We start from the raw sequence: 14,435 nt of genomic DNA on the forward strand, positions 1-14,435 counted from the left end.
TTTATAAAGCGCCATGTAAGCATGCATCGTTTTAAATAGTACGGCGGTACAAGTCCGTGAACACCAGTTATGTTATACATATATGTATGATCACTGTTTAACGCAAAACTAGGGATCAAATAATATTTTTGAAAATACGATCATTTCTAGTATTACATAAAATATATAAAAAAAAAAAAATGATTTTTTTCTCTCGTTTCATAATCCTTTAAGAGCACACCAATATAATTTTTTTATATAGAGCAAGTAAGTAAGTGTTATATAAGTAGTTTTGTTTTTATTATGATTATTTTATTGAAATAAAACTACAATCTATAAAATTTTTTTTACGTTTATCATATACGTACAATACATTTTGTAATATATTTACATAATTTTTAAGGCCATTATCATTAAATTGTAAAACTAGGAGGGACTTATTTTTAGCAGAATTATTCATTTTTTTTCTAACCAATAAACTTGAAATTTCTTGTATAATTAATGAGATTAATGGATTGATAAGAGTTTTAAACTCGCTTACAAAGCTTGAAATTTACGAATTAATATGAGGAGTTGCTGTAGGGGTATCAGATCTTATATGTTGACCTTGAGTTTCCTGAGCATACGTTTGAGATTGGCCAGAAGGAGGATTGTAGAGAGTGATATTACGTGGGTGGCTTTCTTGTACATTGTTAGACTTATAACAAGAGTTAACATGTTATTTGTGATTATTTAAATTGGTTTTCTTTCATTGCTGGAGGCTTTTATGAACTGTGCATCCCCTGTACTTTGCTGGGTGGTTACTTGAAGACTCTGCATCACATTGGGTCTTGACGTGAGTTCGGACAGGCAGATGAGGAGTGGTCATTACCGCACCGGACACAACGAGGACTATATCCGCAGTAGGCTTTAGTATGATCATAAGCTTGGCAGTTCTGACATTGGCTAATAATTTTAGGTTTATGAGGTTCTTCTATTTTAATGTTATTATGCAATAAGGGTTCAAGTTAAAAAATTTAATTTGAACGATCTGTCAGCTCGAAGTTGACAAAAAATAATGGCAGGAGTGTTTTACTAATTCTGTGAATAACCTGCGTAACTTGTTTAACTTTGTATAGGCGAAGTTGAAGTTCACTTTTGATCGTTTCTGTTGAAGTAGATGGGTGAAAGTTACGAATAACTATACGCATTGGGTTATCTTCTTTTAGTTGAAATGTATGAATTCAGCTTGTTTATTTCTTAAGTACCTAGTGAACTAGTATTCTATACACTCTGGGATTGGAGGTTTGAATTTTTAAATGATCAACCAATCATTTGCAAATAAAATTATCGACACTAATTAATTCGATTTATTCTGTACTAACATCAAAGAAGTCTATTACGCCTCGTATGAAAATTGGAGGAGGTGGTTTACAATAAATGGGAACTGGATGAGCAATTTACTATTTTTTCTTTACAATAGTTTCTTATGCTGGTTCAGTTGGTTTTAAAAATTCAAACCGATTTCAAGTCACGAATAATTTTTTGGTTTCATATTGAAGTATTTTTTATGGTTCTCAATTGGACGTTGGTTATCATTATTAGCGGATTTCTGCGGTGACTTTGATTAATTAAATTTGCATTTCTTGTCTTATTCTTAATATATGTATTATTTTTATAACGGTTATCCATATTTAAATGGCATATTTTTAATATTTTTTTTTTTTTGGAGTGGGGGTTTAAAATTTTTAAAATTTTAAAATCTCTATCTGAATACCTAACACAAATTACAATTAAGAAAACGCAGCGATACTCCACACCAAAATAACCCAACTGTCTTATACAGTTAAATAAACAGTTTATCTACATCGTTAAATTATTAGAAAACCCGTAATAAAATATTTATTTAACATTAAGCAACTTTTTTTTTTTTATTCTGGGGAGAGGGTTGAACCCGAAACCTATCTCTATATAAAGGTCATTTAAGAATGTAACTTAATTTTAGAGAAAATATAGTCTATATAGTATATCATATGATCATAATTATTTTATTTTTTACACTTTAATTAATCTGATTAAATCTAAAATTATTGTAAGCATGAGATAACATAGCCAAAATGAATTCATGACAATGATTGTTGTTAAATTGCCTATTTTTAACGCCGTGCAATCGTAGTTACTAGTTAGCATAATACAAATTAGACTTTTAAGTACGCTGCCACTCGCAAAAAGGCTGACTTTTATACTAGTCTTCATGAAGATTTAAAATTACATTTATTTTATGACATGTATTAATTGTTGTTAAAATGTCAATAATCTTCATAACGTTAAACTATATTTTATGTTATATTACCTATATAGATTCTTAAAATAAACCAATAATTTTTAATCATGTACCAATTAAGTAAAAATGGTATTAACATTATTATAATATGGTATAAGATCACGGAACATCGAGTGACACGTGCGACAATGCGATAACGCGACGCGTTTCTTAGGAGTGACGCGACAATTGATAGAAAAACGCAGTTAAAGATAACAAGCAAAATACGTAATAGACACTACGTTTTGTAAGGAAAAGAAAAAAAAACTTACAGGAAAAATTTAAATTATACAATTTAGAATAAATTAGACATTAGCAATATATATATATATTAAATTATTCATAATCAGTTGCAACGAACTAGAAAAACAACGAATTTAGCGAAGTAAAATAAAAAAGTGTGTGACGTGTGTCGTTCACAGTGCGAACAGAGACTTAAAATTGTATTTAACACACTTCTTTTATAAGACTATTTACAAACAATACAAACTACCCACTATAGCTTAATCTTGTTTTTGTTCATTGATAAAATATAATAATATTATCTATCGTACATTTTCCTTACAACATTCTTATTTTTTTTTATATGTAGGTCTTCTATCTCTCTGTCGAATAGTCACAGGATAACCATTAGAACTTCTCAGTAATACATCTATTTGTAATTTAATATCGGTTAATTTCATATCTGTGTGTATACTGTAGTTTCGTAAAAATGTTGATATTAGAACCTTCATTGACAGCATAGCATATTTGGATCCTGTCATTTAAATAAATTTAAATAAATTAAATACACGTACAAACATACATGGGAACTATATACTATTTTTTCGTTAATATATGACATTTATGAGATATATCTTTCAACTTATAAGTTATAAGCAATTATATTATACATTACCTATGCAACCTCTCGGACCACCACTGAACGCTATAAAACTATATTTATGGCGTTTATTAACATTTTCAGCGTCAAAATTATCTGGATTATACGACCATGGATTTGGATACAACTCAGGCATATGGTGAGTGGTCAGTGGAGATATAAGACAGATTGTTCCTTTTGGCAGAATGAGATCATCGGAAACTTAATTAAAAATTTATTAAATTGTGCAATTTATTATATTTTAGAAATTTTATTATTCACTTACAAATTTTAACATCATCATCAAGTTGTCTAAGAAACAACGGTACTAAAGGGTATAATCGAAGAGTTTCCCGTATACATTGCTCGAGATAAACTAATTTGGTAGTATCTTCAATAGTTATTGTTTGGTCACCATTACCTAATACTTCAAAAATTTCATCGTAAACCTTGTCCTATAATATTAAAAAGTAACAATCAGTACAATAGTGTATTTTTAATTTGGATAATATGATCAAAGCTTGAGAGTTCATAAAAAAATCAAAAATATTATTTTCGTTCCGAACATGAAATTTATAATAGGTACATTGACATTGTCGATATTCCCGAAACTCACACAAAAAATACTATTCTATAATTTACCATGATTTAAATGTAAATTATTTAAAAACTAATATAATATATAATAGTAATACACCATAGGTACTATTTAAATTTTTTAAATATTATAATACGCAAGCACTCACTTGAATTTCTGGATGTATAGCTAACATCAATAAACAAAAACATACTGTGACAGTACTAGTTTCACTACCCTGTAATAAGTTTATCAATGGTACTTAAAAATTGTCTGCACACATTGCCATTTTTAGTTACACTTACACTCATCATCATAGTCACAACTTCATCTCTAATTTCTTCATCGGAAAAGTTTTCACCGCCTTCATTCAAATCAAATAACGTGTCTAGAAACACTTTTAAAGGCTTTTCTAAAATATAATTAAAATAAATAATTAAACATTCTGTGTAATTTCATTTTATTTCATATTATTCATTATCACCATCGTTGACATCCATAGCGTTATTTTTATTTCCCATTTTTCTTTGTGCGTATATTTCTTTCATTTCTCTGATCACCTAAAATAGTAAAAAATAATTTTTAAGATATGTTAATTCTAAAAATAAAATATATTTATTTACATAAAGTGTGTTTTTTTCATCAGTGAACACCCATTATTTCAAAAAGTATAGACTTTGTTCAAATTTTTAGATTCATGTTTTATTCAATTGTATAAAATTCTTATTTTTTTCACATTTATATTAAATAATAAAAATACTATCAACTTTTGATTTTCAAATGCCAAAGTTATATTAATAAGGGCATAATTAATAAAGCTATTTTTTCACAGACTGTCTTGTTAGAATTTTTTTTGTTTTTATTAATTCATTGACGAGTTAGCGGCTTAAAGTTGTGTGGTTTTAGAAGATTTTTAGGTGTTATAGAATACATAGGTACTACTAAACAGCACTGTTGGGACTAGGATTTTTATTTGCAAATACCATTAGCTACAATTATAGTAATGAATTTTGTATTGTCGGATTCATGATTGATAATTATTGTATTTAGTACTTTAAAATTTGTACTTATTATAATTTAAGGCCTGCACAGCGCACGCACACTGTGTACGGGTACGAATAGAAATCGTAGTTCCGACGGTGCTAAAAGGTAATTAGTTTATACGTATTACACCTAAAAACCATTAAAAACCACCTAACTTTGAGCAGCGTTTATATAACATGACAACGGATCAACAAAAGTTAAAAACTAAAGTGAAAATTAATTTATCAGTTTGTGAAATTGTTAATATAAGTTGCCATTTGTAAATCGAAAATTAATAGTTTTTTTTTTTTTATTATTTAACATAAGAGTGATAAAAGTAAAAATGTATATTGTAGTAGGAAAAAATATATTTAAAAAACTGGCCAAGTGCGAGTCGGACTCACACACGAAGAGTTCTATACCATTTCTATAATTTTTTGGTAATAAACTTTTTCAATTAACTTTTTGATCTTTGCTGTTATTTTACAGAAATTTATTGGCAATGTGATACATCGTGTTGATTCATCGATTACTATAGAAACAAATAATAATACTTTCTTTCGTGCTAATTATAATTATTATTATTATTGTAAGCAACCAAAATTATTGCTATTATTGTAACTAATAGCAACCAAAATAACCAAAATTCCAATTGTAAATCTCAAAATTTCTGTTTGAGCACCTCCCCGGATTGGGCCTATCACTTTTTTAAAGTATTTGTTGTTATAGCAGTAATCAAAATACATAACCTGTGAAAATGTCACTTGTCTAACTATCACGGCTAATGAGATGCAGCTTGATGACAGACGGACGGAAGGACAGCGGAGCCAAAGTAATAGGGTCCCGTTTTACGGTACGGAACCCTAAAAATTTTAAAAAATTCATTCATTTTAAACTAATGAGTGTTCAATGATAAAAGAAATCACCCAAAATATACTAAATTATTAAATTACCTGATTTGGAAGTTTGTGAAATGTTTTGTAGACATTGTGTAGCCCCATAATTTTTCTATAAATCGAAAATATTATATCGGAATATAACCATGGTTTGTAAAGTCTCAAAGAATCTAATTTCGATACTCTAAATAATATAAATATGTATTAAAATATATTCTTTGTATTTTATACATTTAATTGTACTACTTTATTAATGCTTCAACAAATTCAGACTCTTTATTTGATTGAGTGTCAAGATTGTAACCCATAGCGGTTTCTAGGAATTATATAATATTACATGAATAGATAGTGAATAAAATGTAAATACCAATAAAGATTATTGTACATATTTTAAATATATTTTAAATACTTACGACAAATTATATCCAGATTAATTTTCAATATATAGTCCAAAAGATCAAATGGTTGTGTTTTACCTAATTCCTTCTTTAAATTTTCAATGAGAAATCGGTTTTTCTCGTTAAAAACAGGAAAAAATTGATCGAAAAGATTAGCGTTAAAAACGGGAGCAATAAGACGACGATGTTTTCGCCATTTATGAACTATAAACATTTTAAAAATTATTATATTGAATAAGATAGATTGTTTTATGAGTTAAATTATAAGTAATAATTAATAATAATGTATAAATAGTTTAAATATTTCTGTTTTTCTTGATTCTTTGTTGGTATATTGCATTTATAAAAAAAAAATATTATCTACTAGAAACCTTGAATTTTAACCTTTTTAAACTAATTTATAAATACTGAGCAATCATTATATAATTGTTATAATTGATTTATAAAATTAAAATACATCTGTTTAGAACATACAGTACATTATATAATGATGGTTAATATTTATTAACTATGTTTTTATAACGTTATTTTAACCATTTTACTTGTTATTTGTTATTTATTTGTTATTTCACACTTCATTAAATTTTTTGACAGCGATTTAATTTAATTATGATTATATTTCTAGAGCAATTTATTAATAAAATTTCAAATAAATTATTATGGAAGATATAAAAAAATGGTATGTAAATTATCAATGATTACACTATTTTACACTGACCTGGGGCTGAAATCAAGCCTTCACCAACGGTATTCTTAAAAAAATTGTAAAACTTAGATTTACCCAAGGCCTTGGAACTGTTTAATATTATCTGAAAAAAATTAGGATTTAAATTCTGGGTAGTTATTGAATATCCGTCATGTTTTGACACTCTAGAAATTATGTATCGAATAATATGTGAAAAAATATCACATATATTTTCATTTTCTTACTCCCACACCCTCATTCCACTTATGTTTTCATCAAACAAATTTATCTCTGTAATTCATTTAAATAAGGCTTTATGGGGTTTTTTATTAAAATAATTACTTGTAAGTCTTCTGGCTTGCTTATGACTACGCCAAAATATGGTCCCAACCACACTTTGCACGGTTCGCAACCATAACTGTTGAACAGTTGAATTATGTTATCCGAGAACTCTGAAAAAAACAGAACATGAGCCTTATTTTATTACTAATTATTTTTGAATATTGTTATTGTTAGTGTTACGTTGATGTGTCCCAATAGACACTAGTGCTGAGCCAATAATTGGATATGACGGCGGTCCCTTCAGTTTCGATGCTATTTTTTCGAAGTGTCTGTTTTTCCATTTAAAATAACACCATAACACCACAATAAAAGAAACTAATGCGTAAGTAGTCAACTCGGTAATTGTCATTTTAAACCAGCCCGATGAATGTTTAGAAGTTGATTGAAAATCATGAGACACTTCAATACTAAAAATTTTGCAACCACAAAATTCATTAGTAATTTTAATACTTATATTTTCAAAATAAGTTATAAATGATATTTCAAATTTAAGGTATACCAGCAGTTTTAATTATAATAGAATTATTTAAATTTCTACTATAAATATTATTTTAATTATTAAAAATTACATCAAATGCTTAAAGAAGAATCCTTATGTGTAATTATTTTTTTTTTCATTTCCATATTTTGGAATACATAAAATCAATAATATTTTATTATTTTTTTACATTTTACCTGTAACAGTAAATATTACATCAGATGTTAAAAAAAACTATTACATGCTAACACTTCAAGAAAAGTGTTTATAAAGAGCTTCTATTGTGTTAAATAATACGGCGGTACAAGTCTGTGAAGACCATTGACGTCACACGTATACGTCGATCATTATGACGAAAAAAAGTTATCGACTAATATAATATTTGAAAACACAATTATTTTAGATTTAATTTCTACTATTACATAAATATATATAATAAAAAAATGGTTTTTCTCTCGTTTCACAATCTTTTAAGAGTACATCAATATAATTTTTTTACATAAAGGAAGTAAGTAAGTGTTACATAAGTAGTTTTGTTTTTAATATCATTATTTTATTGAAATAAAACCACAATCAATAACATTTTTCTACAATAAGACGGTTTGATAAGTGACATAGAATATATAATTAACATGAACCCTTTAATAAATCCTTATATGTGAAATTAATAACAGTGATATTTTTTAATGGTGTTACCTTATCGATATCATTAAATTTGGAAAAGTTATTGATAATTATAAAAAAAAACTTTAAATCAACAACTGATAAAATACATAAAATATGATTACTTGTTATAAGAATATTTTACTGATGAGCTCTATTAGATTATTTAAACTATATATAACCAAGACATTTAAAAAATTTTTACTTTTCAATTTTTAAGACCGCTTAAGATAAACACTAAAAGTATAATAATTACAGAGCTTAACTCGTAATCACTATCTATTGGTATAAATTAATATTATATTCAAATTTAAAAATAACTTCCATCATGTAATATGCGTTATAGAATTAAATTCAAGTTGCTCGCTTTTTTTACATGGTATCGTACTTAAAGACTGCTTTGTACAATTTAATTATTCATAAAACTATTCATACTTATTTATCAATAATTGTAGAGTTAAAGTATTTTAATTCTTACAAGTTACAGCTATGTAATTTTTTTCTTGGTTGTTTTTAATATATCTTAAGAAATTAAACCAATAAATAATACAATTTAAGTATTATTAAATTCAGTGAAGTAAATAAAAATAAAAATAATATTAATTTAACATGAGACATTGATTAACGAGAAGAATTGTTATCTAATAAAATATGTCACAAACAGCTCTTAACTAGATACTAAAATATCGAAATTCAGATTATCTTAACCGATTCAAAAAATAAAAATAAGAACGTGTACTCACTTTGTACCATTGGATAAAGCAATTCGCATAGTAAATGTTTCAAACACAATTAAAGTATAAAATATTAAAATACGTATAAATATCCTACAACCTATATTACAAGGATATTACCTCCAAATTAGTAAATAAACATTTTAATTATTCATTTGGTTCAAATAATTATGCTAGACTTCAATTCGATTGTCGGTACATAAAATATAATTAAGAGTGATCAATGGGTGCTATGTAATATGCATAAAACAATAATCAAATAATTGATGAGCAATAAAATATGACATTGTTTAAACCAAAATTAATTCAAAATTTAATAATTATAATATTATTTGTTATTCAAATTATCTAATCTAACTAGGTTCAATACATTTTATATTATTCCGTGTTATTTTTTTCTATTAGTATAATAAGCTACTATTGTTATATTTTGTGTATAAATTATTATAAAATAAATAAATACAAATTTACATCATTACATAGTTTAAATATAATTCAATTTAAACTTAAGGTTTAAACTTTAAACCATTATTTTCGATAAAAAAAAAAACTAAATTAAAAAATGGCATTGTAGGTTTAAAATAATAATAAAAATGTACGCTAAAACTTTAAAAGTTGCAAGTTATACTATTTTCAAATTACAACAAAATAACTAAAACCATTATTAAAAGAGATGGTATGCAATTTGGTCATTCTAATTTTTGTTTATTTTTTTGGCGTGCAATTTGGATGCATCGCAATTATTGATAGTACGGTAAGCATCATAAATTCATTACGAATTATGACGTTTTATAAAAACATTTTCAAGTGCTTCTCTCCAGAGAAAATCACGTCAATGTTTTCAAACAACATTTTGAATAATTTTCATATATAATTATTTTATAATTATTCAATTGTCTATATTTTCATTGTTTAATTATATTATAATATTTTTTAAGTTAATCTATGTATAAATGTATTATATACTTATATATAGATTAATGCCAAACATGTTTTCGAAACAAATTGTATATGAAAAGTTTTATATTACCTATATATTTATATTTATGCTCTAGACTGCAAATGTGCAGTTTGCCTCAAAAAACTTTTTGCGATCTGCGACTATAAATAACAAATAATTTTTTTTTTAGAATAATAAGATTTAAGTAAATTATTTTAAGTGTGTGTACTGACTGTAATGTATAGATATATTTAAATTATTGAAACACATCGTGGTCGATATTGTCACAAATTTTAAAGATTACATAAATACTCATATCAAACAAACAAATTTATCTTGAGAACTTTTGAAAAACTTAAATTTTTAATATATTGAAATTAATATTATAAATATAACAATCAAGAGAAACAATATGAACAATATCGACAAGTTGATCAAGTTGATAATTATTTGAACATTCTATTTTATCAATATTTAGACATGAATAAAATGATAATACAGTTATCACACGTTTCAAAAAAAAAAAAAGATTTTTAAGAACAACAACATTTATACATCATACACTTCTCTTAAATTATATATAATTTTAATTTAATCAATTACTAAAATGTCAGGAGTAAAAAATATATGGTATTATAATGTCTAAGAGCCATTATTGTAGTCTATGTGCATTTTTTTGGGCGTTGTTTATTATAATAATAATTTTTCTTCTTCATATTATTATTAATTTATTCACATAACGTTGGATAAATTAATATAAGGTATAAATCCAAGAATAAATTTGAATACGCATGGACATGAAAGAAACTAGTTTGTTTTTCCTGTAATTCTATACAATATTATTTTAACTAAATATTAGTTTAGTGTTTCCCTGATTCACATTATACTAAATTTATTTTTCATTTTCAGGAATTTTTTACTATAAACACATTGTTATTTTTTCATACTTTGGACTATTTTTGGTAAACTGTGTACAACGTGAAGATATTTTTCTCAAATTGTAAATTTTAAAAACAATTTGTATAATAAAAAATATAATTTCTTACTATATTTAGCATAACTGCATAAAAAACAATACAAGTTAAATTTTTAATAAACTAATTTAAAAACGTCTAAGACATTCATGTGATTTTGTATTTTTATTAAAATTATAAATTATGAAATTTCTTAATCAGTAATAAGAACAAAATAATATGCAAATATATCATAGTTATAATATGGCTAATATAAGGAAAAAATATCAATTATAACCGTATATTGTCACATGATATTATGTGTTATTATTATTCCATAAAATTGTATGATGATAAAAAATATGATTTTATGTAAGTTAAGCTGGAACTATTTATAAATATATGTGTAGTTACTCCAACAGTGGCTGTCAGCAGTTGCAAGTTAAGCACTAGACATTGTTTAGGTATAATATTATATAAGTACACTATTATATATCGTACACACAATATTATCATTATTATTATTATAGGCTTAAACGCCTTTAACGCGTGATCATTAAGTCGTTACACCCGCTGACGACCCTTGGCCGTGATTATATCGATAAAAAGAGAGAGAAAAGTGCACTGATTAAGCAACAACAACTGCATGCAGTGAGTTGTTATTATAACAACTATACGTTTTTTATGAACTGTTATTTTGAACACGTTATTCATGTGCACTGCGCACACAAACCGACCGAACCGTTGGGTACGCTTTGTACAACACGCACACGTTAAAAAATATTCAACGAATAGTACGCTTATGCACAGTCTATCTATCATACTATAGTCCGATCTGCAGGCTACAGGTTAATATTGTCTGACGCGTTCTTAAACTGGACTTGGTGTAAAAATCTATAGCCTGTGCCATAATCTATCTTATTAGCCCCATTCGTGTGACCCTATGTTATTTTATTTATTTATTCAGTTTTTCATCCTCGTTCGTAGACGTTATTTAAAAAAAACGATTTAATCGACTTGCATACTAATGATATATTATAATATCACTATAGACTCTCAAATTACTTTCAAAATATATGTATATATATATTACCTTAGATTAGTAGGTAAATATTTTTCACTAAATTAATTTAGTAAATATCGAATTAACATCAGTATATGTAAATACAGTAAAATATTAAACCTATACTTTTAAATTTTTAAATATTATGATTAGTACTTATTTATTTGTTTTGTTTGATGAAAGATGTTTTTCACTAAAAATACATAATATGAATTATTAAAATTCTGCGAAAGGTGAGATATTTTGTATTCATTTGTTTTTATTTTTAGTTTTAACCCTATTATTGAGAAATAAAAAATGAAAATATTACTACTTTTTAAAACATAAAAATCACTTAATAAGCATTCAATATTTTTTTCAACAACAATAAGTCCCATTAAAGACAGGGAACTGTGGTTACCGATGTTAACATAATTCTATTAAGTAATGTCGTTATTCTTTTTATTTATTCCCGTATTCTCTCATAAATATTTAGATTTGGAAGAGACATTTCCATATTTTGTATTGTGGGTGTACTTCTAAGTATACATATCACAGAAACATTTGTATTCCAATTACACAATAATGTCATATATGATATATATATATAATATTATATCGTTTTTAAAAAAAAAAAAAAAAAAAAGCAGAATATTATCAACTACAAGTTTTTTGTATACTAATATACATTTTAACGTGTATACATTATCGTAGTTATACACTTATTAGTGACATTCAATATATTTTAACACGCATATGGCAGATTAAATAAAAATTCGAGTTTACCTAAGTTACGTCTATATAAGGCACAATAGTTACCTGTTATACAACAGCCGTTTGAATTATTAAGTAAAATTATATTCTTTAATTGTGCAGTGTGTTAGCCGCATTTTAAACGACAAAACGATTTGGCAAAACAAGTCACATACAATTTTTTTAATTTGCTACGTATATGCATAGATTCCTATTAAATGTATAGATTCAATAAAAAAATAATGATAATTTAGTTTAATAAATAACTTTTTTTGAAAACAACATACCAAGGTTTTTGTTTGTATTAAATTCCATATTTTTGTCAAAATTCATAAAATCATGCATGTTAGTATGTAACCAATAAAGCATTCTAGAAGACTAGAACCGATTTGAAGCTAAACAAGCATTTAATTAAACGAAACCAATGATGATGTTTTTATACGTCGGTCGTTTATCCGTCGCCATAGTACCAATTATTAAATAATAACATTACAAAAATTAATCTGTTGAACGTAACTGGTCTTTGTTTATCGATTACTCAAACCCTAAAAGATGAAAAATAAAAATCCCTATAGGTACGCCTTTATTATTATTTGTTGTAAATACGTTTTGACGTTATAATATATTAACATATTAGAATAACAGCTAATTTTATTTAAATTCACTCGTTGGAATTATTTATACTGTTAATTGAATGTAATATTATTATATTATTTACAGTGAGAGTTCATGGCTAATTGTCGCAATAATTTAATAATTACAATACTGTTTACAGGAAATCGCTGACATCATCGCATATATTATAGGTATTATGCTCTACGGTGATTTTAATATTTACTAAGCCATTAGACAGACATTTTCTTTTATATTTGTTATATACATTCATTATTTTTCACTTGGTATCTTTTCAATTGTGACTTTTTACCAGTAAAATTTACGTATCGGGAGGGTTAAAAAATATCAATTTTATCATCAAATATTTATTTTCAAAACAATAGGTACAAAATATAATAGTTTACAGTAGTTCTGTACAGTTTACCATGACCTGGAATAATAAATTATAAGTATTGTCGTAGCATATATTATTGTACCGAATAACGATAGGCACCCCAAGCCAACAACGCAACCGCGCAAGAGGTTTATAATAATATAATATATAATATTATTACGTACATAATAATATATGTAGGTACCTATGCCTCTGGCCCGCTCTGGGTCAGATGATGTTTTCGAGTAAAATAACTTCCAACACAAACGGTGCACAGTAAAACCGATTTATTATCAGAGGGTTTTTGGAATCCAGATATATAAAAAATAATAATAAAGAAAAAAAGGAACATTACAACATCAAATATAGCGCTCGCATTGAATACTATTACTATATTGTACGCTCACGGTGTGACAGGACAATAAAATTGCCTTATTAATGATGGTGGTAGTGTGGTGTGCCCTGCCACGTGTAAAATACCATATACTTGGACACGGAATACCAACACGCAGTCGGCTATACACGTACCTATACATAATGTATAATATAGGTAGGTATGTACGTATACGAATTTATAATATAAAATGTATTTTTATTATTATTATATTTTATTTTTGGAGCCGGTTCACACCTTAACGCTCGCTTTGCACTGCATCTCTACATCATTCTATATATCATTTTACATTTATACTTTATACTATATAATAATATGTCTATATACAACGCATACTACGATATATTGTATAATAATGTTATAATATATATTATTGAATTCGTATTATTATTATCATCATATTACAAACAATCGTATATTGTGTAT

General features: G+C 26.0%; 1 protein-coding gene across 1 annotated transcript; it reads right to left on the reverse strand.

Annotated features, from left to right (window-relative positions):
• Window positions 1–2,586: 2,586 nt before the first annotated feature.
• Window positions 2,587–9,045, reverse strand: LOC114125149 (cytochrome P450 4C1-like). Its single transcript, XM_050198664.1, has 13 exons — window positions 8,949–9,045; window positions 7,245–7,471; window positions 7,065–7,174; window positions 6,756–6,846; window positions 6,053–6,241; window positions 5,886–5,955; window positions 5,697–5,823; window positions 4,205–4,280; window positions 4,026–4,132; window positions 3,890–3,958; window positions 3,430–3,598; window positions 3,180–3,365; window positions 2,587–3,038 (listed from the first exon to the last, which is right to left on the reverse strand). Exons 1-13 carry the CDS (start codon window positions 8,975–8,977, stop codon window positions 2,854–2,856), a joined length of 1,635 nt encoding a protein of 544 aa, XP_050054621.1. The 5' UTR covers window positions 8,978–9,045; the 3' UTR covers window positions 2,587–2,853.
• Window positions 9,046–14,435: the final 5,390 nt, after the last annotated feature.

Source organism: Aphis gossypii, chromosome 1, assembly GCF_020184175.1.
Source record: "Aphis gossypii isolate Hap1 chromosome 1, ASM2018417v2, whole genome shotgun sequence".
In the NCBI taxonomy this organism is placed as follows: Eukaryota; Metazoa; Arthropoda; class Insecta; order Hemiptera; family Aphididae; genus Aphis; species Aphis gossypii.

What these genes read in the sequence shown, in the direction of transcription:
- LOC114125149 (XM_050198664.1), bottom strand. Translation starts at nt 8,977, where the DNA reads ATGCGAATTGCTTTATCCAATGGTACAAA. An exon ending in AGGCTTGATTTCAGCCCCAG is followed by an intron (nt 6,242 to 6,755) that starts GTCAGTGTAAAA and finishes AAATGTTTATAG; the next exon opens with TTCATAAATGGCGAAAACAT. An exon ending in TTCACAAACTTCCAAATCAG is followed by an intron (nt 4,281 to 5,696) that starts GTAATTTAATAA and finishes TTACTATTTTAG; the next exon opens with GTGATCAGAGAAATGAAAGA.